The 27258-nt window shown below is 40.8% G+C and overlaps 1 protein-coding gene across 4 annotated transcripts in view; it reads left to right on the plus strand.

Moving 5' to 3' along the window:
- Nucleotides 1-6690: 6690 nt before the first annotated feature.
- The window catches only part of ANKRD11 (ankyrin repeat domain 11), a 160487-nt gene continuing 139919 nt past the window's right edge, over nt 6691-27258 (plus strand). For 2 of the 4 annotated variants that reach the window (XM_026084861.1, XM_026084865.1), the window contains exons 1-2: nt 6691-6780; nt 26479-26558. Coding sequence is in view for 1 of the 4 variants with exons in the window: in XM_026084865.1 (XP_025940650.1) it covers nt 26550-26558 (9 nt within the window). In the remaining 3 variants the exon portion in view is untranslated. The remainder of the gene's footprint in view (nt 6781-26478; nt 26559-27258) is intronic. The other 2 variants (XM_026084858.1, XM_026084866.1) reach the window with 1 other exon arrangement.

A 27258-nucleotide genomic window follows, 5' to 3' on the forward strand; every position in this document is an offset into this window, starting at 1 on the left:
GGGGCAGCGCGCGTGCCGGGGTGAGGAAGGGCCCGCGACACTTTGCTAGGAGGAACTATATATATATTTATATATATATATATATGTATGTATATATAAAGTTGTCTGAAATGGTAATTTCCGTTTCCCATTTCATCATCCCCGGGTAGGCGTTAGCCCTGTGTGTGTGTGCGCAGAGAGGATGGAGTTGAACCGCGCTGCCGCCAGCCAGCCTGGCTGATCTGCGTTTATTTATTTATTTCCCAGTTTAATCTTTAAATCGCTTGGTGTTTTTTCTCCTCGGAGAAGCCTTTGTGTGCCGGGGAGGGGCTGCTCGGCACCTTTGCCCCTTAGCAAAGAGGAGAAGAGGGAAAAAAAAATCCCCAACCCAAAACAGCTGCACTCCTGCAGTCCAGAATTAACCTCCCCCAGGCCCGCGGATTGATTGCATGTTTAGAAAGGCAAATCGCCGCCCCCCCCCCCCCCCCCCCCCCCTCTGAGAAGCCGGGATGAGCTGAGCCCTCGCCGCCCTCTGCCCTTTCCCAGAGAGAGCAGCTGTCCTGCGAGGGGGGTGTGYGTGCGGTTTGAGAACCGGCCTGTTCATTGAGGCACAAGAGTTGGTGTGTTTACGGACTGGCTTCTGCTCTGAGCTTGTAGGTCTGTTTTGATATCCAGTTGCAGGAAAGGGTTCCTCCTTTCCCCCCCCCCCCGGTTCTGTACACAAAGTACTCGCTTACCGCTGGGGACGCGGCCCTATAGGCAGAGAACAAATTCCAGCCGGGGTTCTTGAAGCTAAACTGCCTCCTGAGATGGCTTCTGAAATTGGGTACAGACCGTTTTTTTTCATGTAGGCAAAGATATTTAGCTGAAAATAAGTCTTGCGACTATAATGCTTTGTAGTTGCTGTGCACTGACTTGAAATGCCGAAATTTTGCAGAACCAAAAGGAACTTTGAGTTAAATGTATTTTTTTTTTTCTGGTTTGTTCATAAGATGGAACACTTTTATATAATCACCTCAATTATTTCCTTTTTCTGGGGAAAAACATTCCATGGAGTCATCAGGAGGGAAAAGAAGATTAACTCTTGCATGTTTTCAAATGGCATTGATATGTTCTTTTGTGTGTGCTCTACCAGGAACTAAATACTTGACTTGATTAACTTAAAAAGGAAAAGTTGGCACTTTTACAAGATGTATTTACCGGCAGATTAAAGGTGTATATTGGAGCACTTTTAAATGGTTATGGTGGCCTGCAGTAGAAATGTTTAAAATGCTACATAGAATATGAAGTAAGAGCTGCACTGACTTCCTCTGTCTTAGTAGGGAAATTCTTAAGCGCCTGGGTTTAATATGCTTATGAAACATCGCTGTTGAAGCCGTGTGACCTGTTTTCTTTCCATGGGAAGGGTTCAGTCAGTGGAAGATCTTCTGTGGGGTGGTCTGTGTTTGTGTGGGTGTGTATTTGTGGTTCTTGTTTGGAGCTGCGTGCATCTGGGTGGCTCCTAAAGTGYGTTTGCAGCATAGTTAACCTCATGGCCCTTGTGCATTTGTCCCCAAAGCAAAGCCCTGTCTGCGTTACTGCGTCCTTCCTTGTGCCTGCTCTCGCTTAGGCTTGTTTGGGGTATGTGGAGCTTGTAGCTTTTTATGCAGAGATGCTCCCGGATTTTTTTCCTTGTTGGTTCAAGGAGAACTTGTTAGTCCTAAAGGAGGTAGTGCAGGAAGGTATAAAACTTGCCAGGGCACATCTTGTCTGTGTCCTCCCTGAARAAGGGCGGTCTAAGCTTTAGTGGAGCTTGCTATGAACCTGTATTATTAGGCTAGCTGGGACTTGCATCACCTCCAGACTCGGTCGGAGCAGTTGTCTGCGTGAGTGGTGAGGGTTTGGTTTGCGAAATTCACAACAGGCCAAGCTGCCTGCGCCCTGGACRTGCTCTGTAGAGTTTGGAGAGCGCGTGAGCCCTACGATTTTTGCCCTCCAACTTGATCAGTTCCAAACTGTTTTGCTTATCTTTGTTCCTGAATGGTGATTATAGGAGGCCTGCTCATTTAAATGTTAAATGCTTTGACAAGCTGGAAACTGTAGGCGTGTTGTGTATAGGTGGTTTTGCCATTCAGTTCTGCATCTGCTTTTAAAAGTGAACTCTTGTCCTAATCTCCATTTCATAAAAATGTGGCTCAAATGGTGAATTGATTTGTTTTTATGTGCTGCTTTTTGTTTTTATGATGTTGTAATAGCATTTTCTCAGACTTAAAAATACAGAATGTCCAATATGAATATTGGTTTTGGATGGGGGAAGGAAACTTAAAAAAAAAAAAAAACCAAAAACCCTTCAACAAAGCACTGGAGTTTTCTTCCTTCGTGTGTGGTAGACAACCTGTTCAGATTGTTTTATTTTCTGCTTATGTTTTAATTGACTAAATCCCGAATATGCTTCTGAGCAAACTGAAGTGGATTGCAGTGTTGTGCACCATTCTCTCTCTGCTCAGTAGAGCAGACAAATGTATTTCTCTAGGGTCAGTGAAGACTAGTCGTGTTAATCAATACTGTACCAGCAGTGTTCTCTTTTCAGTAAACCAGATGGACTACTTACAACTGGTAGTGATTATTTTAACTGTGTAATTGTAACATGGCTGCACGATGACAGTGTTTCCTGCAAAGGCTTCAAAGGAAGGTTCTTGACAAATATATCTTTTCAGCGTTTAATCTGTACTCTTTCCTTTGTCTTTGTGTTGTGGCTTTTGGACATAGATTGAAGTACTAATTTTTTTTTCCTGCTTTTCTATAAAGTAAAACAATGCAGTACTCTAATGAAGTGCCTCAAGCATGGGAATAAAACTGGGATAATTGCTTTTTGGGGGCTCCCACAATAGTATATTGGTTTCACTTAGTTCTAGCTCTGCGCGGTGACTGAGGTGAACTAGGAAGACCCTTAAGCTATTGTGAAGAAACTGCAGTATTTCCAAACAATGCTTGACTTTTCTATAAATGTGCATCCTTGTGGTTTTGTTTTGAGGAAAATATGTGCTCTGGTGACTTGAGTTTTCAGGAGTGAGACATTCTAATTACTTGGCGAACCAATCCTTCTCAAAGGAAAGAAAATTCATAGGACCAGAGTTGGTTAATTACATTTTGTAGAATTATCCAGTGGCAGCTTTCTTACGGGGTTATCCCTTCTGCCTCTCTGTTCTGTATGGGCTACCTGAATTTCAGGCTTGACAGTCTGCATTATGGATTGAAATTCTTTCTCAGTATTAAGATATTATGGTGGCAGATGCATAGCAAGTAGTGACAGGTTCCGGTGCTTTTTCTGTACAGCAAACCAAATAACACTTGGAAATATGTACATGGTGGTGGTTCTTCTAATTGTATTTACTTAATGAGGATCTGGTGAAGGTGGCTTGTCTGCTACCTCCATCATGATCAAGAATTATATGTATTTCAGTTGTAAAAGGCTGTGGAGAGAAACTGGGGTCTCCATAGCAAAGGTTTTAGTGTTTCACGATAAACTTGCATATAGTTTCACCCCATCTAATTTAAACAGTCTGCATGACACATTACAGGAATGACTTGTGTGCAGCTTTTAAACATTTTTTTTCTTTCCTGTAAGACAGATTAGAGGCACAGAGTTGCTTTTTCTGAGGGTACAAAGCTCTTAGATTCTCAGCCAAGTGTTATGTAATTTTTATGTTATTGATGCACAGTAATAAAAAAATACTTGCATAAATGTTAAAGGAAAGCTTGTATAGTCAGTTATTTGAAATCACAAGCATCCTAAACAGTATGGGTTTGTGGAGCTGTAAGCTTGATAAAATACGCTTACGCAAAGTTCTGTCTTTGGTATCCTGCTATGAAGTGGGATACAGAGTTGTCGGAGCCTAGGGTCTGGAGGCCATTTTTTAGTATATTCAAAAGCACCTGGAATTTTCAAGCTTTCCCATGTGAAAACTGGTGTTTTCTAATATATTTTCTTATGCAACTGTTGGGTATTTAAAATATTAATTTGTTTGAATCCGAGTGGTGGTAGTGTTAGCTTCATCTGCGACTAGTTATAGGTGATGCCAATTTGTAATCCTTTACAAGTATGTAACAAAAAAAAAAAAGCAGCTTAATGCTAATAGCAGTGAAAAATCTGTTCAGGATGCAGCCCGCGTGGAAAAAGGCAGGCACATACTTGGGTCTGTGTAGTCTCCATCAGCTGAGCTGAGGGCTTTTAAAAATCTGCTCTAATTCTTGTGCTCTGTGTGAAATGGCTAATCCCATGAAAGACTCGCACCTTTTGACAGATGAAATGCTGCTGTTTCTTAACTTATTTGAGCAAAATATTTTTATAGATGGTATTAGCTCTGTGGCTCCAAGGGTAATGCAATCCTTATACAAGAAAGATCTTGCTTTGATCTGACAGCTTTCAAGATCCATTCCCAATCACTGAGTTCCATTAAGTCTGTTTATAATGGTGCCCTCAGACTTTTTTCTGTTTATATGACTCTTTAGGGTGTTAACTTTTCTGTGTATTTGAGTTCTCTTTAATAAACTGAAGGAGTAATTGGGGTCAAAAAAGGAACTAATCCTATTGGAAGGTCCAGTTAATTATAGCAGATATTTTGGGCTCCACAATTCTTCCTCTTGATTCTTTAATATTTTCCCCAAATTGTAAGACATAGAGAAATTATCGAATTGGCCTCAAAACAGGACAGTGGGGCAGGCTGGTGACTTCACAGTTAATTYTGGGAGTATCAGCAAAGTGCAGTTGCAGGCTTGAGGGTCAGGGAGGAGGGGAAGTGGGGCTTCCCCCGGAGACCAGCCTCTTTCCTTTTCTGCCTTGTCACAGCATTTGACATGCCCTACTTTATGCTGTGTCCTTTGAAATTTTGAGGACTAACCCAGCTTGTGTACCTTCCGGTGAGGTTAGCAGAGCGGTGCCATTTTTAAGGCTTGGTGGCTATTCGAGCTCCTTGAAGGAGCCCTGTAGTGCAGCACCATCCAGGGAAGTAGCTTGGGCACAACTATGAGTATATGTTATAAGCGGGAAGGGCCTCTGGTCTCTTTTAATGCTTGTTCACTGTTTGTGGCACGGCCGTTGTCTTGCTAGACTTTACATGGGAGAAATTGGCTTGGGTTTTCCTGATCCTTGCAGCTTAGATAGTAAAAAGTCATGAACTCCTAAACAGGATTTCAGAAACATGTGCCTCTTCTGATTAGTTTTCACTTTCTTGTTACGTTCATCATGTGAATAAGTCTTTAGTTGTTCTGCTCATTGCAATATGGTCGTTGTGAACAGAGGCCAAAAATGYAGTACGTTAGGCTTAGGAATTAGGAGACAGTGCCCCAAAGTAAACAGAAACCATGCAATAACCCTTAGTGTTGTGGGATAGCAAGGGCTGAGAGTGAATGAGCTGTTGTAGCCAGAAGAAGGTGATGTTTTTTCTAGGTCAGGGTTGAAGCCACTGTCAGGGTGGTGATGTGAAGCATATATTACTGTCTGCATTGTCCCTGCCATATGGATGCGTGCAAGGCTTCAGTGTGCAGTACTGCCCTTGGCGTTCATGCATTGAATTATTTATCCTCTGAAAATCTGTAGGCAGCCTTTTCCCCCCCTCTCATCTAAGGAAACCAAACTTATCTGATGAGTATTTTGAAATAAATCTTCCACTGAAGCAAAATATTGATTGTATATTATCTTTGTATTAGTAAACCAAAGATTACAACGTTCAATATTTTTGGAAATGCTGAAACATTAAATGGGTTCTGCTGCTGCAGATCTTGATCAGGTGCAAGAGTGCTCAGGCTGGAGCTGTGTTCCTGCGTAAATCCCATGTCTGTTTCTTCTTTATCAATAAAAACTTGAGAGACTTTGAAAATAGAAAGGGTAGAAAATGATTATAAAATAAGCTTTTTCTCTAGTATGTATTGAGAAAACTGACCTTTTTATTCCACGTGAACAATGAGAAAGCATCTTCTTTCCTCTTATATTGCCTTTGGTTTGCTCCAAGAAAAGTGTTAAGGTGGTCCTAATTCTAGTGCTAGACTCTAGATTCTTACCTGGTGATGCCAGCTTCTGCGGGGTGTCACTACAGGATGGTTAAATGGATCTAGGTAACCGGGGAGGGAAGCACAAATTTGGAAGGGAACAGGCTCTGCAATTTTTCTGAAGTGACTGACAGTTTTGCAGTATACAAATGATCTAAAATCATTTGCTTTTACAGTAGCATGGTGTTAAAATTTTACCACAAAATGTGGCAAAAGAAGGGAGATGTTAGCTTCTAAAAAATTAACCACAGTTCAGAGATAAACTGTCCCTCAAGGTTTGGCATCCTGTACAGCAAGAGGCTGGAAAGCTAGATTTTTGAAAATACTGTGCTGCTTTGAATATCTTGCAGTGAAATGAAAGTATGTGTAATTAGGAACTCTGTTTAGGGGGGAAAAAAAAAAAGCAGCATTGAAGGAAAATTGGATGAATGGGAACTTCATTATTAACATATAAAATCCTTAACCACAGTTCTTTATGCATCTTTGTTTTAAATAAAGCACACATGAAAGTTTTTTCCAGAGTGAATTAGTGCACAAAGCGTTATCAGCTTATGTGGGCAGTAGTTCAGAGCAGTAAAAACTATATCCTGCTTACACCTTCCAGCCTATCCTATGACCTGGTCTGAGTAAACAAGTTGTACCAGGATCTCTGAATTACTAGTAAGTAGCTGGGTTTTTTTACAGGTTATTTAGATCCAAGAGGAGGCAAGATAAAGTTCCAAGAAGTTCTCCCTTGGGAATGGTCTCCTGATAACTGCCTTATACACCGAGAAGGTAACAGTTCTGATAATCCTGCTGATTGCAGCTGTGACAGTATCCCATGAAAAGCAGTGATCTCTCAAGTAGACTTTACACTTTCAGTGTGGTCTTTTCAACTCTGTATGCAAAATGATGGCAAGTGCAGATTATGAAATGTTGGTGTTATGATAAGATACAGAGCTTACTATGTGGACTGTGCCATTCTGCCATTGCTTCGGGTTTTTAATGGTCTAAAAATGTAAGCCTTTGCATAAAGTTTTGCTATAGTTGTATCCTCAGATACATGGATGAGATTAGCCATGCTGATACTGGGAAGAGATACAGGTAGATGTGGGGAAAGGTGTGTGTGTGGGGGGATAAACATCCTGTTCATGACTGTGATGCAGTAGTTTAAATACCACTGTGGGAGCCTGTGCTCTAGCTGCAGTATTTGGCTACTTCCCACAGCTAGCTGTCTCCTTGGTTTCATCTTGCAGCTAGGCACAGGGAGATATGTTTATCCAAACTAGACGGTAGGTCTACAGTGAACAAAACTGGGTGTTTTTATGTGAAACCTTACCTTTCTGAACAGTCTGAGGGAGTTAAATGTGCTAACGAGCTTTGAAAATGAAACCCTCACTCCTTGAAGATGGACTTTTGACTCCAGGTCATGCAGTTTCTTGTTGTATCAGTTCAGAAAAGTCTCAGAACTTAACTAAATAGATTGGCCATGCTTAAGGCTCCTCTCACTCCTGTGCATTTCTTCAAAGTCTCAAACCAGTCTTCTGTCTCTCTTTGCAGTTTGTCAGTTCAGGGTAGTAGCTGGCCGAGTCACTGTCATTTGATACTAGTGGAGGAAAACCTGTGCAGAGTGCATCGGATCAAAGGAATGTTTGATCCATCATGACAACTTACATAATTAGCAAGAGATATGCTATTTCCTTACTTTTCTGCTTTGAATATGAAGCATATTGGATTGAGACGCAGCTTTGTGGCATCAAGTTCTCTCCTAAGAGTTCTTACACCCATTAAGCCAACAGTGGCTAAATTTAAGACAGCTTATCATTTTCCACAGTCACAGATCCTATTCTCTTCTAGAGATGAAGACACCTCATATTTCATATAGAGCARGCTTGAGAATATGCTAGTTTGTTGTTGAGAATTAGAGTAGCTGATGACTGCAGTATCTGTTGTGGTTTCTGTCCTTGCTCTAGCATGCCTCTTGGCAGATGTCAGCATACTGTTCAGTGACTGTCCGGGTCTCTGATCTGTTTGAAGGACTCAATTTTGCCAGCAACCCAGAAGGCTTTTGACTTTTGAACTGGGATCTGAGGTGCCCTGTATTACTCAAAGCTGCTCTGTGTTGTGGGTAGTGTTGGTGAATTAAATCGCCTTCCCCTGTGATTAGCGCTGGAACTGGGGTGTTGAACTTGTTTTGTGGTGAGAGCTGAGTTGCCTTTCAGTTAGCCCTCATCCAAAGGAGAAAAGATCAGATGAGAAGTCAGCTCTGCGGCTTTTTCCTAGTGTGCTGAGTAGTGCTTTTTAGTTAGAAAGCTACAGGTTGTAGTCTGAAAATGCTGAATTTACTTATGCAGTCTCTTCTGTCTACTAGCTTCCCCTACTTCACTCACCATAAAATTTCTTCTCCCTTTTGTTTGTCCCTCTCTCTTCCTGGGAGTCTCATCCTACATTCTAGAGATTCTTCTCTGCTTTCTGCCCTCACCTTGGTCTTCCTCCTCTGGTCCTCCTCATCCAGAATTCTTATCTCTAATTTTAGCTTTTCTACCTCTGGWTGTTTTTTCCCTTCTGTTCCTGCCTTTCTCCTTTTATCTGAGATCATCCTGCACTTCTGACACCCTCTCGAGATCTGGGCCTTTTGTTTTGTTTTGKTTTTTTGTTTTTTTCTCCATGGTGGGAGGAAACTGCTTGAAAATGGAAGAAAGCTGCAGTAGCATTGAGAGGTGAAGGATCTTAGGACTTGGAGGCTTCTGCCAGTGATGAGGGTTTGGGGGAAGCAGTACCAGCTCTGCTACTGTATGGCTATTATGCTTATCAGTAATAGCTTGTTACCTCTTCTGTAGTTCTGCCCCCACCTATTGACTTTGGTTAGATCAGCTCTCTGAATYGTTGTCTGCCCTATGGATTTGTCCTGTGTTTAGAGCAATGGGGTTCGGTTCCACAGCATCACCAGTAATAGTTGTAGGCAGAATTTACCCTTGTGGAGCAGTGCAGGTAACTGAAATTGGCAAGAGTCCTCCTGATGAGCCTCTTCAGAGAGCCGTTTCTTTGCCTGTCTGGTGCTAGTTCGCTAGATGCAGCCTGCGAGAGCAGGGAAGGGTGCACGGGAGGTCTGCTGGCGGTGGTGCATGCTCTGTATTGCTCGGGAGCCTGGCTTTCCCGTGCATTTACTTCAGTTTGCTAGAGCATGAAAGCTGAAAGCTGCATGGTCCTCTCTAGAATCTTGCTTCATGTTAGCATACATTAGCTTACGTTTGCTAAGGAAATGGCTTAGATTTCTAAAGTGGATGTGTTCTGCCACTGTAAGGGGGAAAGCCAGTCCTCTGCAAGAGGATGCAGTGCACGTCAGCAGGAAGCGTGGTACCTCACTTTATGGTTCTGGCATCCTGAAAGGTGGTTGGGCCTGGTGGGATTCATCTGCTTGAAGCCTAGTAGGGGTGGCGTATGTATGCATAATCTGATTTGTGCATAGAATTTAAATTCTTGCTGTTTAAATGCTTACTTGCAGATGTGCAGCCTTATGGTTTTGAAAGTTCTCTTTTGTGAAAGGAGCATTCAACCACCGTAGCAAGGAGCTTCAGCAGAAAACCAATCATGGCAGTTATTGGAGGTTTTAAAGAGATCCGAGCAACTGCTCCTGCTACTGTAGTTAATTTGCAGCCTTTTTTTTTTAATCCAAGATTTGTAGCTGTTTGCATTGCATTGCATGGAGGTAGTCTATATGTTGTTGTGGAGAGGAACGTGGAGAGAACCRTGGTTGTACTGAGACCAGTGACTAAATTAGTTGAGATGATAATTGTAGTGCTGCTGTGGGCTCTGCAGCAAATGCTCTTCAGGGAAAGTGGAGCAGGACTGGAGTATGTTTGGTGGTATGTGAATTTGGTGTTTGTGGGTAACCTAAGCTAACCTGTAAAGATTTTTGTTACCTAGGTACTTTCTGACCTAACTTGTTTTTCTCAACAGTTGCAGCAAATGATTAACAAATGATGCTTTCTATGACTGTGGTTATGTAAAATGTTAATACACTGCATTTTTTTTTTTTTTTTTTTTGCTTGCATTAAAATATCCACAGGGCTTAGAGTCAAACTTCAAAGAAGGTAGTTTGCTTTATGGTTGAACCTATGAGCAGTTTTATGTACAGGGTGGAGTGAACTTGGGGAGAATATTGCAGTTTTCCCACTATCATAAAAAGTTATGATCCTCATGATTCAAGTATTGTTCTGTAGGTGGAGGCAAAAGACAGATGCAGAGGTCAGTAGGAGCATGTACAGAATAAGTTCAAATGTGCCAGCTGAGTGAATGCTATCTTCTGTGCTCCCGGCTCACTGAAGTTGGTTTTAAAAAGTGCCTTGTGTTCTTTCTGTTTCTTCCCAAGAAAACTTGCACCTGTGTTGCTTGCAGAACAGTTAGACCATTTGCCCGGGAAAGGAACTTGGCAGGGTGAATTGTGAAATGCAGTTGAGAAGGGGTGCTTTTTTTCCAGTGCAGTATTTTAAACTGTTCTTAAAACGTGGCGCTTCAGAGTAGAAAAGAGACTGTAAGTCAGTTTATAACCTACTTTCTTATTTCGGGCTTTTCTTTGGGGTATGAGCCAAGTGAATTGAAGAATAAATAAATGGCTCCCTCTTGAATGAGAGACTCATTCTAATTAACTTTATTAATGTTTCAGAAGATATTTAAAAACTGAGATGTATTACCTAAAATGAGCACAGTTCAGGCTAAGCAGTCACGGTGGAAGAATAAGATARGTTTTTTAAGCCTTAATTGTGGGCTTTTGCAAAATTATATGACAACATAGTCTCATTGACCTGTGCTGCTTTTAAACTGTAGTAAAGTATGAGAGTCTCCTAATTATAGAATGAACACAACAAATTCTGAGGTATAAAACACTTTCCGGTTTTCAATAAATAAGTTATAACTAGTTAAAATAAGTCACTATTCCAGTTTCAGTCAGATCTCTATAAATATTCTGAGTGACTTAGCCTCTTGTTTAAAACATTTTCTCCTGGGATGGAGAGGTATAAATGTGCTCTTTGTCTGCGGCCGTGAAAATTAAAGGATCACAACATTCAAAGCATGGATGTTATATCTGCTGAGAAACTGTTTTTTGAGGAATGTGTACTGTAGATAAATGTGCAAACACCTTTGTTAAGGTTATTTGCTTGCCATTCTGTGAGCTGGAATATTTTTATTCTAAATATATAAAAACTGGAAAGCAAAACTATGATCCTTATCTTTGGATGATCTGTTAGCTGTTATACCTAGCATTTTACTTATTTTTGTCAACAYGTGTGAATATAAACATCTTATCCAGAATGGCCTTGCAAATGTTGCTGCATTTACATATATTGTCATGGAGAATAATTTTCATTTAACTGTAATTTGCTTTATATTTTCCTCCCTGGTTGCTATAGAAACACAGTCCAATGTGGCAGTGACTACTAACAGGAGCTGGGTTATGCATCGCCTTTATAATGGACCTCTGTTAATCATGCTGCAGTTCGCACTGAAGGAACCATGATTATTTGCAGGAGGCACTTTATTTATATAAACTGTAAGATGCCTGTGGTACCTCAGATTAATATTCAGAGTTATCAAGTGTGCTTTTCTCTTCTGCAGAAGTTTGGCCATAAGAACTGCCTGTGTATTTTGGTGATTCTGGAATTGGATAGATTTACTTAAATTTAATGCGGGTTAGACTTCATTTTCAATTTTCGTTTCATTTGCAATAATAACCTAACTAGAAACATTCTTTCCTATGCTATATTGTTCAACTTAAGATTTTTAACTTTTGAAGCATGAGAATGAAACTTTTTTTTTTTTTAATCCTTCTGAGTATAAAAAAAAGTTGACTTGCTTTTCATAATCTATCTGTGTCTTTATGGTGGTTGCTGCAGCTAGGTAAACACCTTTCCTGTGACACTAAGCCTTGCCTCTAAGAACAGTGTGCTTTGTCTAGCAGAATGATAGCAAAGCAGTTAATCGTGCTTATAAGAAGAAATGTTTCCTTTTGGCTAAGAGCAGGTAGAAAGGGAATTCTAGTCATATTTGTTGGCTGCCTGTTGATTTTGGGGTCTATTTTGCTGCTCTTGTTTTTGGCATCCTTGTCCGCGTCTGTCTCGTGCCACAGCTGCTGTTCTGCTGAACTCTGCCTACCTTTCCATTTGATTTACTTCTGCTGATGAACCCCCAGGCACAGAAAATGCAGATGTGAGGATTATATATGTCCACCGCAGCTGGCAGAGGAAGCTGATTTTGCAGCTGACGACGGTGGACCATTCCAGGGCAGAGGTGATTTAGGGCTTTAGAAACGATCCCTCTGTGTCACCATACAAGCCAAGGGAATAGCAGAATAGGACAGGAGCAAGGAGCATAGTCTTCAGAGCGCGTAGCACAGTGGTGGCCTTTGCCCTCTTCTGAAGGGAGCTGGGGCTTTGGGTGGTTTCTTCTCTTTACTGTGACTTGAAGTGTAAAGTACAACGTGATCTCTAGGAGACAGAATATCTGTGCTCAGATATTTTCCGATTTAGGATGCATAAGAAAATAGAAGGATGCTGATCTGATGGCTTCTTGAATTCTCGGTACTGTTTGCCTTCCAGCTACTAGGAAGACAAGTATCATGGTGGTATCGCTGGCATCAGTTCAAATTGAACTCCCCATCTGGCAAATGATTCATTTTTGCTTAACAGGAGGAGCTACCGAAGGGAAAACCACATCAACTTTTTTTAGTCTGTGTACTTTTATGGCAGAAACCTTAAACTGTAACTCGGAGACATGGATTTCACTTGCTTCCAGAACCAGATTGCTCAAAATGAATTTTTCATTTTGCTTTAGGACTTCAAGAAAACTTGTATGTTGGCCCTTTCTTTCCTTTTCTCTGTGGTTAGTGGCCAATCGTCTGATATGTAATTCCAGATTTTTCTAGCATGTGGATACTTTTAGATGCATATGGTCTCACAATAATTTCTTGATACCTTATGAAATAAATTGAGTAACACTTTGTTCTGTAATGAAGTATTAAGAAACTAACCATTTTCCTGTAATGGTGTATAAACAAATAGTGATAACACCCTATTTAATGCATTTTGGAGGAGGTAGAGATAAGGAGGGGAGGCAGGGCTGAATCAAGTTTTATTTTTGTTGTACTTACGCACCATATTTTAGTACAATTTTGCTTCCTTCCTATGAAACTTGTGAGCTATTACAAATAATTTTCTGTGACGTGTAAGCACAGTGCACTGTATACACTGTGTGTGTGTGTGGTATAGTCTTGTCACTTCTTTGGAACAAATGACAGTAACACGGTAAATGTGGAATTCTCTCCTGTCCCTGTGGATAATGGAAGGGGGGGTGTCCTGGTGTTACTGCTGCCAAGACCGTCTAGATTAGAGGCTGGAAGCCCCTTGGACTCTTCGGCATTAATAGGTACCATTCGCCTCTGTTCTCCGCTGCTTAGTTCTGTGCTTTTCACTGGATGATGTCAGTGTGCTTTTTTTGCAGCTCAGAAGAGGCAGGTGTGATTCATAGTCAGTCTGGCCTAATTTTAATAAAAGTCTGAAAAATGACTTGGCTATAATCAGAATTGTTTCTTTTGGATCTTATGTAGACTTTCAACGTGTTTCCTGTTTTTCTGCGTGTTGTCGCCTAAGCATTCAAAAGCAACCATTTATTTGTGTTCTTTAGTGGCAAATTTGGGATACTCAAATGTACCTCTTTGAAGGGGGTAGATAACATATTCCATCATTCTGAAATGCTGTCATTGCTAAGGTATCAAATAGGATGATCAAGCTTGCTGGCAATTTATGAAATAATGATCGCTTACTCTTTTGTAATTCACAAATTTTATCTGAATTTTATTCCAATTTTGTTTAACTTCAGCTACCTCAAAATCAAGTGTTCCAAACCAAAGGCTTTATGGGTTGGAAGTATTTTACTTAAGAGCTAAGAATTAAAATACGGAGTAACACAGCAAAATATTAGGAAACAAATTTTTGTGCTGGTGCTGAGTTGAGCTGTTTTTCCAGCTATCGGAGGAAGAGCCTCGTATAGAACTGAAGGTAGAGGCAGATGATTGCTCTTGTGGCAGTGTTTCAAGTCAAGGGGTGACATTGTGTTGATAGAGCGTAACTGGGCAGTCTGTTAAACTTGTTTTTAAGAAAGCACGACCCTATAGCCTATATATGAGTTTATGTGACAGCTAACTTGAAAACAGCTTAAGTTCTTTGACTTTTTCCAGGTCTGAGGTGGCTAACTTAGCTAATCTTTGAGAGTGTGTCCCCCCCTCCCCCCCAAAAAAAGTGCAATTGTGAAGGATTTGCTTGATGAATTGCAATGTAAGCATAGTTGTATGCATAAACTAATGCATGCGGTGACTAAGTTACCTTTTGTGGAATTCATTGAATAGACTCTGTTACCTGATTATTCTGTTAAACATTCATTTCTTAAGTAAAAGAACAGAATGGCTTTGCTGGCAGAGGGGGAGAGAGAATTTGACTCTTTCTAAAACTTCACTCTGAAACTGAGAATGTTTAAAGGTTCACTGATTTGCATTTGCTTTTGGTCTGACAGCTAATACATCACCTATCAGAGGTCATGAAAAAGTGTCAGTCACCAACAAAGCGTTGTAAAGCCAAACTGTCATTCTGCTCCCTCCTTTTCTTGGACACTTGGGTTGACTTTGAGCCGGTTTGCATCCTGTGTTGTGCTTTGGAGACAGTGTTGAATTTGGGCCTGTTAACTCTAGCAGATGAGCTGGAATGGAGGAGCGCTATCTAAGGTGACCTGGGCATGCTCCTGATTTTGGTGTAGATGGTAGTTCTGGGCAAGCCGGGAGCGTGCAGAGGCAGCCAGCTGGTGTGTGGTGGAGGCAGGGATTGCCCCCGGTGGGGTGGGCTCCCCGGCTCTGAAGAGCCTCTCTAGGGTCGGCCTCACCAGGCGAACAGTAACCTGTGAGCGTTTCCACCTCGTTGCCGCCTTCAGATGCTTTTATCTAAAAATACATTCATGTTGCTGTACAATAGGCTTCTCAAGAGTCTGTTAAGCTTTTCCTTTAAAAAGGAGACTTGTATTATCAGGTAAACTATTCTGGAAATAAATAGTACTCTTTATTTTTGCTGTCCACTATTCCTATTTTGCTTCTTCAAACAGAAGAAAATGGGGTGGAAATAATTCTGGTTGGAATTCCCTCTCTGACAACGATAGCAGAAATGTGGTGGAGTTGTTTGAAAGCTTGTAATGATGACAAACTTTGGAGGAACAATCTATCCCAATTTACACAGACGTCACTACATGATTCTGTTTAAATAGTTTTGACCGCAGGCGAAACGGCTTAAGTGTGCTTTGTATCAGCTCTGGTCTGCCCTGCTCCATTCCTTCATTAAGTTGGGTTCATTTGGTTGTAAATTAGCACTTCCTTTTTTTTTTTTTTTTTAAATGAGGAAAAAAATGAAAGCCTACCAGTCTAACACCTATAAACAGTACTTAGAGTTATTGCTACCTCTGTACGTTATGATTCATCTTTTAGGTAGACAACTCGCAACCCTCGGTATCTCATTTTAGTTTTGAACAAATTGAGCTGCTGTGCTTAAGCACGAGTGGCTTACGGAGTCGGAAAGCTGATGCTTCTATTTATTGTAAGGCTTAGCTGTTTCTAGGTAGCTTCCGAGAATGCTCTCTGGTAGCAGGAGCGTGAGGGCTAGTTGAGACACAGCACTACTGGCTGCAGGTGAGTTTACTACTTTGCATTGAACAACTTGATACCTGAATTTCTAGCAGCAAGTTATAACTTGAATTCCTGCCGTTTCTGCCATTAGTGAAGCTCTAGTGGGGTGTTTAAATCCTAGGATACAGAATGACTTGCAGCAAACATTACTTAAGTATGTGTAGCTCTGATTTCAATGCTTGTTGTTTTCTGTTTGCTCCTAAAAGAGGCAAGACGCAGTTTTTACCTCTCAAGCTATTTAAGATTCGCTGTACGTTTTTCTCTCCTTTCATCTTTGGGTTTGCTTTGACTCATTTTGATATGGAAGCTCACCTGCYGTATTTGCTAGAATTTTATATGCTTGATGGAAAGTACACCTGCGTGTGTTTTGCTGACACCTTCTGTTGATGTTAATTGGCAATAGGGCTCACTCACAAGCTACTTCGACCATCTGAACAGTTTACAGGGAAGCTTTCTTTAAAACATGGTTGACATTAGAGGGACTCGGGCTTAAAATTAGAAACTGTTTATGATGCACGGTTGTAGTTGTTTACCTTGAACCATAATTATCTTATTTCCTGAGTTAAAAACGTCATGTCAGCTTGCTGAAGCGAGATTTGATGACAAAGGAATTGTTTTTAGCCACCAGCAGAGCAAAGAACACTTCAAATATGTGTCTAAATATGATCTTATAACCTAAAGTGTAGCACACTCAAGATTTTAAATTGGCTCTGGAAGTTGCGTGGGTTTATGGGTAGGCCATTTGGCTGAGGATCAAGGGACTCCGGTTTAATCCCGACTCTCTGTTGTCCTTTTGTCCTCTGCCTGTTTTCCTTGCCACCCTCTGTGTCGTTTATTTGCTTTGCGATCTGTTTTGAAGGAAGGGATATGCCCTTTCACTAGGTGTTTGTAGATTCTTCTTGGGGTGTGGTGTCACGGCGCTGCTTGAGCCGGTTCCCCAGCGTGCCGAGCCAGGGGGCAATGCTGTGCCGCCTTCCCTGCACGAGCGCTGGCTCCTGTCTCCTCGTACAAGTGAAATCAACTTTCTAAAACCGTAGAACAGTACCCTGGCAGCAGAAAATGAATAGGTTTTTACTGGGCCAGCAAGTTGGACTGGCTTACAGATAAGCCCCAGAAGTAGCCCAAGGAGAATCGGGGGGTGAGGGGGCACGAGATCTCCCTTTTCAGCTTTGCTGAGCTGTTCAAACCTGCTTTAACACCTTAACTTCATTTGGAGTCGTCAAGTCCCTCTTCAGGAGCTGGAGGCACCGCTGAAGTACACAGCACATTCGACTTCCTTATTTTTCTATTTCGTAAAGCTTTGTGGTGATTCTTAGTGGTTGAGGTTCGCTCTGCCCTCCTCATACCATTTTCCAAGCTTGCTTTCTGTAGCTGAAATGAAACTGTGCAGCAGTCTGCTTCGTCTTGGTTGTACGGTGCTGTTAAGATGCCCATTTTTCAGGAGAATGAATGGAAAATGGGAGGGGAGCAAATTCTTTAATGATGGCAACTGCTACTTAAACCTGTTCAGGTCTTATAATAGAAGGAACAAATTCTGTAGAAGCTGTCAATGCTTTTGATTTATGTGGTATTTTTTTAAAGAATCTCTTTTATCCTGACCTTAACTTGCCAGGACCTAGACAATAGGCAAAAGATTCCATGTGTAAATCGAGGAGGCACTTCCTTTAAGGTTTATCCTTGCTATATAATTTGAGGTGATTGTAAGCCACTAGTCATGACTGTGGAAACTTAAGACTTGAGCACGTTTTAACAATTGCATTTTTTGCATTGTTTTTTGAGGACCTCCTGGGTCATCAAGCTGGTTCTGCTACTATGGCAGGTAACAGTGTCATATAATCGTTTTCATGACTGTAAGCTCTCTGTTGTGAGCCTCTGAGTGAGACCTGCATATTCTTAAGACCAGAGCCCTGTATCTGAGTCGCAGAAGTATCCAGTTGTGATGTTTGTGTGACTCCACGTAATTTTCCTGGCTGAGGAGGCTGTGTACCGCTGTTTGGAGGGCATGATCATCATGCACTTCTCGGAGAAGTTTGCTCTATTTTTTCCCCTTTGAGAGAGACTACGTGTATATTCTTGAAGGCTGAGCAGTGACTTCCTTGACTCCTCCTTGGCTAATTAGTGTTTTTTAAAAATGGAATGCCTGCATCCTTTTCGCAAATCAGCTTTCAGAAAGGGAAGGAAATAGTTCAGTTATTAATAGTAACCTGTATCCAATTTGCCACTAAATTGCCTGATTGCAAATATCTGAGACTATGTAAAAGGTGACAAATGTGTCTGTCTGTCTCTCACTCTTTTTTTTTTTTTTTCCCCCCTCCATCTTAATGTTCTGTATCTTCTCAGTGTGTTTAAAACGGAGCATGGAGTAAGAGAAATTGCAGAATCATACTCTTAAAAACAAAAAAAACAAAAAAACCAAAAAAAACAAAAAAGGGGGTGGGGGGAGGTTCTCTTCCCAGAAGAGTTGCATTTTTAACCCTTGCTCCTTCACTTTAAAGAACTGACAAAAGGAATTTGAGTGGAATGGATGAGTAAAGGGCTCTCGGCAAAGTTATGGAGAAGGTATTCAGTCTAATGACAAGAAGTCTGTTTGTTCCACTTCAGACTTGTACGTAGGAGGAATGAAAAGGAGAATGTCCCTTAAATATGACAGCAGCTGTGATCCAACTTAAATTATTGGTTTAATTCCAGAGAACATACTACTTTACTGGTCTGTTGAAGACCAGCATCTTGGAGCTTAACTAGGGCAACTTGAAGCTTCAAGATTTTTATCTTGACTCTTGACTTCAGTCAGTTCAACATTGTGGGTTTTTTTTTCTTTGACCTGTCAAAGATTGATGGTGCTCTTGTTCATCTACAGAAGTCACCTTTGAATACCCTTCTTGATGGGCTATTGGCATCTTCCTTATCATGTATCTTTTTAGATCTCAAATGGTAGCAATTCCACTAGATCGCTGTTTTTTTAGTTTTGTTTTCTGGAAGTGCAGAATGTAAGCTGGAGAAACTGGTATTTAACTTTGTTTGCTAGATGAATATGTTGCAGTTCTTTTACAGGTTCCTGCAGAGAGCAATCTAGTCTTCTGACTTGTCTTTGTTTAAAAACTTGAATTGCTGTAGCTGAGTTTTCTAGCACTTGATTAACTTCTTCTAGGTTTCCTATTAACCTTTCTAATTTGTCAACATCCGGTATATCACTCATGCTGTAGTCTATAATAGTGCTCTTCTTCCTCTATTACTTACTTTTGTTCGTATGCCCAAGAATAGCATTTGTTGTCTTTGCCTCCTACCTTGTACTTGAACTTATTTTCTGTTGGTTTCTGTGTTGACCTGAAAGTCTTTTCCTGGATAATGTTTTCTAAAATGTTTCCCTTATGAATTACATAGGACCTTTATTCTATGTGTCTGCATGTATGTGGGTGTACTTAAGCTTTAAAAAATTTTTATGCATCTATGTGATTATCTGACAAGAGAGCAATTGGACTGGAGATGCATTTCTTTTGAGATGGGGCTCAGGCAAATGTTTAGCAACTGGAATTTACAATTTCTTCTCCTCACTTATATGTGAACTAAAAATTGTCATGGAACAGTTCTGCTTTGAAAAACCACATTTGTGCATTCTGTATCTATGTCAAATGGTTCAGGAATTAACAGCTTACTATACCCTAAAATAACAGCTTGGGGATTCTGGAAGTGTTGATATTAAATTTTATGTCTGGATAGCTAACCAAATCAGGTTATCTGAAGGAGGAGATGATGCTCTGTGCTTTTATCAGAAGCACTTTCTCACATGCTTAAAATGTATGTTTTGCTGTGTATCAACAGTAGTGCAGTGTTTTTCAAAAGCAAGGCGGTGACTACTGAATACGTCATACTTAGGCTCACTTGTCTAGTAAATGATCTGTATGTGCTTGATTATGCATCATCTTGGAAGAGACTCAACCAGGTTGGAAAGACCCAGCAGTCTTAGGTAAATTACATGTCGTAGTGGAGTGCCAAAAAAGAATAATAAAGGTCTGGGGGATTATTTGGAAGCAGTGGGGCTAAAGACCTAGCAGGCCTGTAGCTTCCTAGGCTATCTAAGTGTCAGTGCGTCATTGTTTTTGGGTGCCTAACCATTTTCTTATCTCCATCCATGATAGGGATGACTCCTTAGTGTAAGTTAATGCTGTTATAAGGCAAATATTCCTAGCATAGTTTAGATTTCTCTATTCATTTGCCAGTAAATGTGGATTATGTTAACTTAAGGTATCTAACCTTTTTCTTTTTTCTTTTTAGAACTAGCAGAGGTTTTCTTATTTATGCAGACTAAATCATAGTGTAGAAAACGACATGTTCTCTAGACTGACGGAACAAGTCTTGTCTCTACTTGCTTGTACAGAAAGGCAAACTATAGCCTTGAGCTTTAGTCCAAGGTTGGTTAAGGAAATTGCAGAAACTGTATTTTGACTTAATACTTTCCACTCATCAGAGAAGCCACAGAAGGGTGGTAAGGGTGAAGGAAAAGAGATGAGAGAACATGTTTATGTATTTCTATAACTCTTAATTGTGTGCATAGAATTGAAAAATCTGGCTCAGTGGAAACTGTTCAGGCTTGCTTTGCTCTTCTGCCACATCACTCCAAGAAAAAACTGAGTTACTTAAATGATTTAAACTTTCAGGTTGTGCTGAGGGCTGGGACTTTTCTGACATCTCCAGTTCTCTTCCCCCCCCCCCCCCCCAGTACCTTTCAAACTGCTTTCACAGGTCTTTCCAGGAGGAAACGGTGAGGTGTTACGTAGTTCTAGGGAATAGTAATTTTGAGATATTCTTCAGGAGTAGAGATCTTTAAAAATCTGATAGAAAGAAACCTGATAACCAATAACAAAGTTGAAGTGTCCGGTAATTTCCAGGAATTTATTACTTAACTGCTTGTTGTGTGCTTGCAAGGGTTAAAATCAGTGAAGTGGTAGGTAATTATTCTGTTGATCGTTTTTTTAGTGTAGTAGTGTTTAACTGATTTTTGTATTTAAATTGCATTAAACTATTTTTTGATGTACTAAAATGAATATCAGAATTTTTATTTGAACTTACGAAGTCTGTCTTCTATAAAAGGCAGCATAAAAATGTACCATACCCAAGCATCTTTCCACATTCTTCTTATAAGCATAGTGTTTGGAGTATTTAAGAAGTAGATAACAATAGTATTCAGTAATTCTTCAGTGTCACCCAAGAATATTTGTTGTTGGAAGCTCAGTTTGACTGTCAAATCAGTGTGTAAATACAAATGTAATTTAATGAATGGAAAGAAGCACAAATCTTGAGGAATATCTAAAACATATTGAAACTAGTTATTTGACACCACAAATTCTGTGTTCTTTCATTGGAGGTCTCTAAATAGCTTAGTGGTGTCCATATCAGACTTTCAATTAAAACACCTAAAGGACAATTTAGTCCCACAAGCCATAATTCAGGAACCACATCTTTCCCTGTCTTTTGGGTAGGATAGATTGAGCCTAGGGCTTTTCAGCCCACATATAAATATCTTATTCCTCTCTGTTTTTGAGGAACATATCAAGTTATTTTATTTTTTGTATGAAGTGGCAAAGAAGACGGGAGCTTTAAAAATGTAGATCTCAGCATGCATATTTATCTGCAGGGCAAAAGAAAGAAACTTTAAGACCAAGAGTGTATTGTCTACTTAGTGTCTTAAAGCTGTCAAACTACGTTTTAGTTAATGTACAGAGTCTAGAATTCTACCCGTTTTGTCACTCTCGAACATGCTGAAGTTTTGTTGTGTGTTTGGGGGTGGGGGGGAAAAAGCGGTGGCATCCTCTCTGCATGCTGCTTCCCCCCTCCCCACGCTCCCTTCAGTGCCTGGAGTCGTATGAGCATCTTGATTGTTGAAGTATTGGKTTTTTTTCTGTAGATTCTGGTAAAAGGGAAATTCTTTAGCTCAGACATTGCTATTGAAAAGTCCTTATTAAAGCACGCATGGCTTGTGTGTAAGCTACCGATCAGACGCAAAGCACTTCAGTTAAGTGCATGTTATTTATCTTTAATTTCTGCATATTGCTTAAAAACAGCTTTCTTCCCTCCCTCTGGGTCTGCAGTACACAACCTCTCCTTTCCTCCTCCTTCAGCAACCCCCCAAACTATTTTGAATGGTCTTGGTGTGCTTTTCCAGGCTCCTAAGTGAAACTGTCCCAAATCTGATGGTCTTTCCTTAGCAGTATGTGCCCTCATGGGGTCAAAGGCAAGATGCAACGTTGCTGCTGGTGTGACCAAAACCTGTTGAAAGTAACTGTTTGAAATAAGGCTTAAACATGTGGGCTCTTTCCTACTCCCTGTAAAATGAAGATTGTTAACTAGAGAACCTTTCATTGCATTCAGTTGATCAAATTAAGAATTATTTAGAATTATAAAATTGTTGGATCTTAAACACATTTTTCATAGAAACCCTTGTAAGTGGCTCTGCATCTCTTGTACAGAGCTGATCCAGTTTTATCCTTTTATTGCTGACACCAGTCTGTCAGGGCACCTTCTGCCAAGCTGTTGGAACCAGTTAGCATTTCCCTGCCGGATCGCAAAAGCCTTCCACATCTGCTTTGATGTAAACAGCCTATATTTAATATAAGTATATATTCTGTTTTCGTCATGTTCACATCTTGTGGTTGTAAGGTGCTTTTTGTCTTCAAATACCAACTTGTTATCTATAAAGATACAAGATTCCCTTTTAAAAGAAGTTTTAGTTACTTAATTCCTAATTTCTTCAATGCAGGCTAGCAAAAGTTGCACAGAACATCTCAGATCTGTGCTGCATACCGATCTGTCTGGGAGCGCAGCAAGGGGGATCAATAACTAATCAGGGGGTAACCGCGGAGGTCAAAGCGGTCGCTATTAAAGCACAGAAGTTGGTGGGAGAACTTCAAGGGGTTGAAACATTCTTCTTTTTTAATGGAAGTGTGTCTGCTTACCTTAGGTTTCCAGATTTCTTCATGTTAATGTAAAATAAAGCACTACAAGTTTTGAAAGACTCTGAGACTGTTTTAAACCAGAGTCTGGTCTCCTTGAACACCTCATTATCTGGTATTTATACCACCATTTCATTGTGAAGAAAGGCTTAATGGCTGCCATTTTGCATTGCAAAATGGTTTCTGCGAAGCTGCAGCTCACTTTCAGTATGCGTTTGAGCGTAGTCTGACAGTCAACCCTGTAGGTTCACGGAGGGGAAAACAAGTGGAGTAATGCTAGTTTTTGAAGTGATTCATTTTCATCAGACTAAAGCTGAGAAAATTGGGTGGGTAAACGCTTGTAACAGATCATTAATTGTAATTTAGGCTTTTGAAAGTAAAGGTTTTAAATTGAAATGCTGGATTCTGCACAACTGGAATGTTACACAAGTGGTGCAAATACATATAACCAGCCAGGTTTTGCCCATGATCTGCATGTTCACTGAAGTATTTGCTGTGCTTAATTGATGTTCAGTAATTTGATATGCTTTGAACAATTTCACTAAGAATTTTACATTTAATTGCAAAAGTTACTTGGCTCATATGCAGTAACTATCTCAGTGTTATCAGTGCTTTATGTCTATTTTACGTGTGAGTTAAGTAATGAATAAAATATATCTATATATCTAATCTGGGAAGCAGATGTAAATAGATTTTGAAAATTGTGCATCAGTGTGCCATGGGACAGGATTCCTTTAGACTCCCATAATGATTTGGTTTACACATAATCCTAGTCATTACCTGGCAGTAAATAGCAGTACTGATTTTCCAGATGTGGCAGTTGAAATTCAGCTTAATCTGAAGAAGAGCAAACAAACTTTTGTATACATTTACTTTGAGCAGATAACTCTAAACTTGTAACTTTTATTATGAGRAGAAGAGGGGAAAATGGGTAGGGGAACCGTGCTGGAAGAGATGCTGTGCAAGTATGTTCTGTATCACCACAGATACCCATCGGGGCCCCTTCAATGCCCCAGGAGTCATTTTTCGAAAAAATGGAAAAAAGCATGAAGTAGCTGTATGACTTGATCTCCTTTCCTCTTTTCAAAGAGCAATGACAGAAATATCTCAGTTGTTTCCCTTTGCTGGGCTGAAAAYGTCCACCTGCTGCAGGATTTCCTTTCTTTGGGCCTGGGCTGTGCACTTCAGTGTGTTCTGTGCGGGTTGCTTGTTTTGGCCTGCTCCTCTTCGTCGCGACTCCTAAGACTTTCCTCCTTCGCTTGGTTGCTAGCAGCTCCACCCTCACTGGTGACCTTCCATTTTTCATTCGAGAGAGCAGAAGTTTCTTGAGGCAGACGAGGCTGTCGGGAGGTGCCGGGCGCCTCGGCCGCGCGTGTCTTGGTGCCCCTTGGGGTTTCTCCTCGGGGGTCTCTGGGCTCGTTGCGCTTCGCTCGGGGCCCGGACTGGTAAAACTCGCTTTGTTTGCAGCATAGCTGTCCTGTTCCGCTTAAGGCCTGTGCTCTTGGTTCTTTAAAGATGATCCTGTTGGAAGCAGATGTCCAAATTTAGCTGCTTAATGGAAGGAGCTTCGTGTAAGATTACAGTGAAAGACAGCCATAAGGTATAAAATTGAACCGGATGCCACAAGCTGCACAGGGCAAGTCCTGTTGACTGCTATGTTGTGAAAAGATATAGGTAACTAAATTTGTGTACGCTGTGGAGCTGGTACCGAGAGCTGCGCCTTAAAGAAGGTTGTGGACACGGAATTTGGGAGAACAGTAATAGATTAAAACAGGGTTAAAAAAGGTTGGCTGCTGCAAAGAAGCTTCAAAGTAAAGGCATCAGCATAGGGGCTGTTGCAGGGCAGCACAGGAAGCACAGCGTGGTTATGAGGATGATGGCCAGTACTCGAAGGTATTAGGATTAAGGATGATCTGTGTGAATCGGGGATTCTTTGGAACGTTGTAAGGGGCAACTGGAAACGGATCAAGCTAGAGGAAAAGCAGTAGTTAGGATTTGATTCGCTTGGGATGGATTTAAAAAACACATTTTGTACTTTGTCATTTTATGCATAGGAGTTTATATATTATATATGAAATTATTTTACAAAAGTTCTCCTTTTAGAAGAGAAGCTAACTTGGAGAAATTCCAAATCCTCTGTTAGCTATAACGGAGGTTTGACCGTTGTGTCCCTCAGTATGGTTCAGAGGCTAGAGATGAGACGGGATTTTGTGTGGGGAATTGGCAGAGACAGGAGTATGTGAAGGTGACGGTTAACCCTTTAACCTGTTTGTGCAGACCACAGCACCTTCAGACTGACTCGGGAAGGCCCAGTGCTTAAGCTTCAGGTTACTGCTGCTTGTCTGACACGTGGAAACCTTTAGCAGTCGTAGTCTGTAGTATAGCATCAGCTTATTTCTTTTTAAAAGGCTCCTGCCTTGGGCTGGTTCTCTGTGGAAGTGTAGGAGAAGCTCAGATATTGCTATTATGCACCTAATGCGTTTTTTTGAAGAAGTTCTGCATTTCTCCTTATAGCATACATTGAGTCTTTCCGTATCCACAGATTCCTTACTAATGTGGAACAGATATCTGGAGGTGGTTTCATTTGTTGTGGACATAAAACCCTATTTTACCCCCAGACTTTTATGTGCGACTTTGCTCAAACTCTCTGCTCTTTCACGTTGCAAACCTTCAAATATATGCTTATTTGTGGTTCAAACTGGTCCTTGCTCATCTAACTTGTATGAGCTGCTGCCAAGCTGTGCTGGTCCGAAACTYGGCCTCCTTAGCGTTAAGGAGCAGGCAAGATCGCCTGAATAACGAGAGCGACTTCTTGCACAGTTCTCCCTTGGAGCAGACTGGTTTTCTCTGTTGGCTTGGGGAGAAATTTATTTCTAAGCAAATGCTCTTGCCACACTTGCAGACGGAGCTCGATGACTCATTAGATAGGCAGGTTTAGCCGTGCTGCTCGTAGGCGCTGGGCCGGTCTGATCTGCGCAGGCTGACGTGACCGTCACCTGAGACGCCGGGGAACGCAGCGCAGTCGAGCTTTCATCTGTCGTGAGAAGTGGTGAAGCGCTCGGCTACTGTTTTTTGGAGTCAGAAGTTTGTGCCAACCGTTTTATGTACCAGCTGAGTCACACAGTTAATGAGTGTAATTCCCCTTTCCCTTCGGTGCGCGCGAGCTCGCGCCAGTTCTCACCCAGCGTCTGAAAAGTCAGTTTCAGAATTTGTCACTGGAAAAATATCCTTAAAAAGGTGCAGCAAGAGAGCTGGTTTAAAACAAAATAGCAAAAAATGGGGCTTTGATTAACTGCCATTCAGAGCAAGAAACCAAAGGTATGCTCTAAAAAAAAGAAAAAAGAAAAAAGCTTGTCATGGATAATTCTGTAAGCGAACGACGTTAGAGAAAGTGAGCTGGCAGCGTCGTGCACGTCGCAGCGCTCTGCAGGCAGCTCCGGGGTCCTGTCGCATAGTCTAGCAGTTCCCTCCCTGGCGTTTCCCGTGCTTCTCAGAGCAAGGCTGGGGGGAGATGATGGGCAGACCTTTTTTTTTTAAATAAATAAAATGACTGTAAAACCACACAGTTGCAGAAACCTTGAGACAAGTAAAATTCATCTATTGTCAAAAAGTTAATTTCAGTTGTAGAAATCGGTTTATATTGTGTTAAGCTTTCCACAAATTCATTCTTTTTTTTTTCTTGTTTGTACAGACCCATTATCAGATTACTTTTGGATTAGGCAAGGATTTGTATTTAGTAGCCTTCAGGTACTCAAATATAGTATGCTTGTCTTGAATAAAATTAAATTGTATTTTAACTTTCTAATGAATTAATTTCTGTTCTTTCAGAATACACAGCGTTTTTGGGACGCGCCTTTGTTGGATTTTAATATATGTCCTGCTAACAACAGCTTTCAACTATGGAATCGGTAAATATTTACCTTACTTCTGTCCAAGTCTCTCTTTTATTACCTAACAAATGCTTGTGTCCATGTTGATGTGTGTTAATATTTTCCTGATATTTACTGGGGCTAAGCATTGTAAGCATTGTAAGCTTCTGTGGAATAACTGAAATGTACTGAACCAAGATTATCTTAGGAAATGCCTTTAGTTCTAAGAAACCCGTTTATTTTTTTATTATTTCAAATGTGGCAAGTTTTTCCCCTGATTTCAGGGAAAGCAAAAGTTAACGTTCCTGTGGAGGTTATTCCAGAGCCGGTTTGTTCAGCAGACTTCACAGCTTGCTGTGAAGGATAATGAAGTATCCTTCTACCTCTAGTGTAGCATGGTCCTCTTCCTTTCTCTTCACTTCCAGAATTTCTAAAAAAAGAGTCTATTAAAGAAGTGTAAGTTTAACAATGTTTTGTGTCCTTATGATTAGTATAACTGAAACCAATGGCATCTAAGATTCATTTTGGGCAGGAAAACTCTAAATGTGTTGATACTATGATTTCCATGCAGTGTTAGAACTCAGCTTTTTGGTAACATTAGCAGAGGTAGAAATGGCTAGGTGTAGAACTGTAGTTTACTAATAGGGTATCCTAGAACGAAATTTAGAAAAAATGAGATTTTGCCTAAGTATTTTGAGGGAGCATGAGCGGTTGGTGCTGTCCCCTGAAAAGTAAAATG

This window comes from Apteryx rowi, unplaced genomic scaffold (genome assembly GCF_003343035.1).
Source record: "Apteryx rowi isolate R43461 unplaced genomic scaffold, aptRow1 scaffold_651, whole genome shotgun sequence".
NCBI lineage: Eukaryota > Metazoa > Chordata > Aves > Apterygiformes > Apterygidae > Apteryx > Apteryx rowi.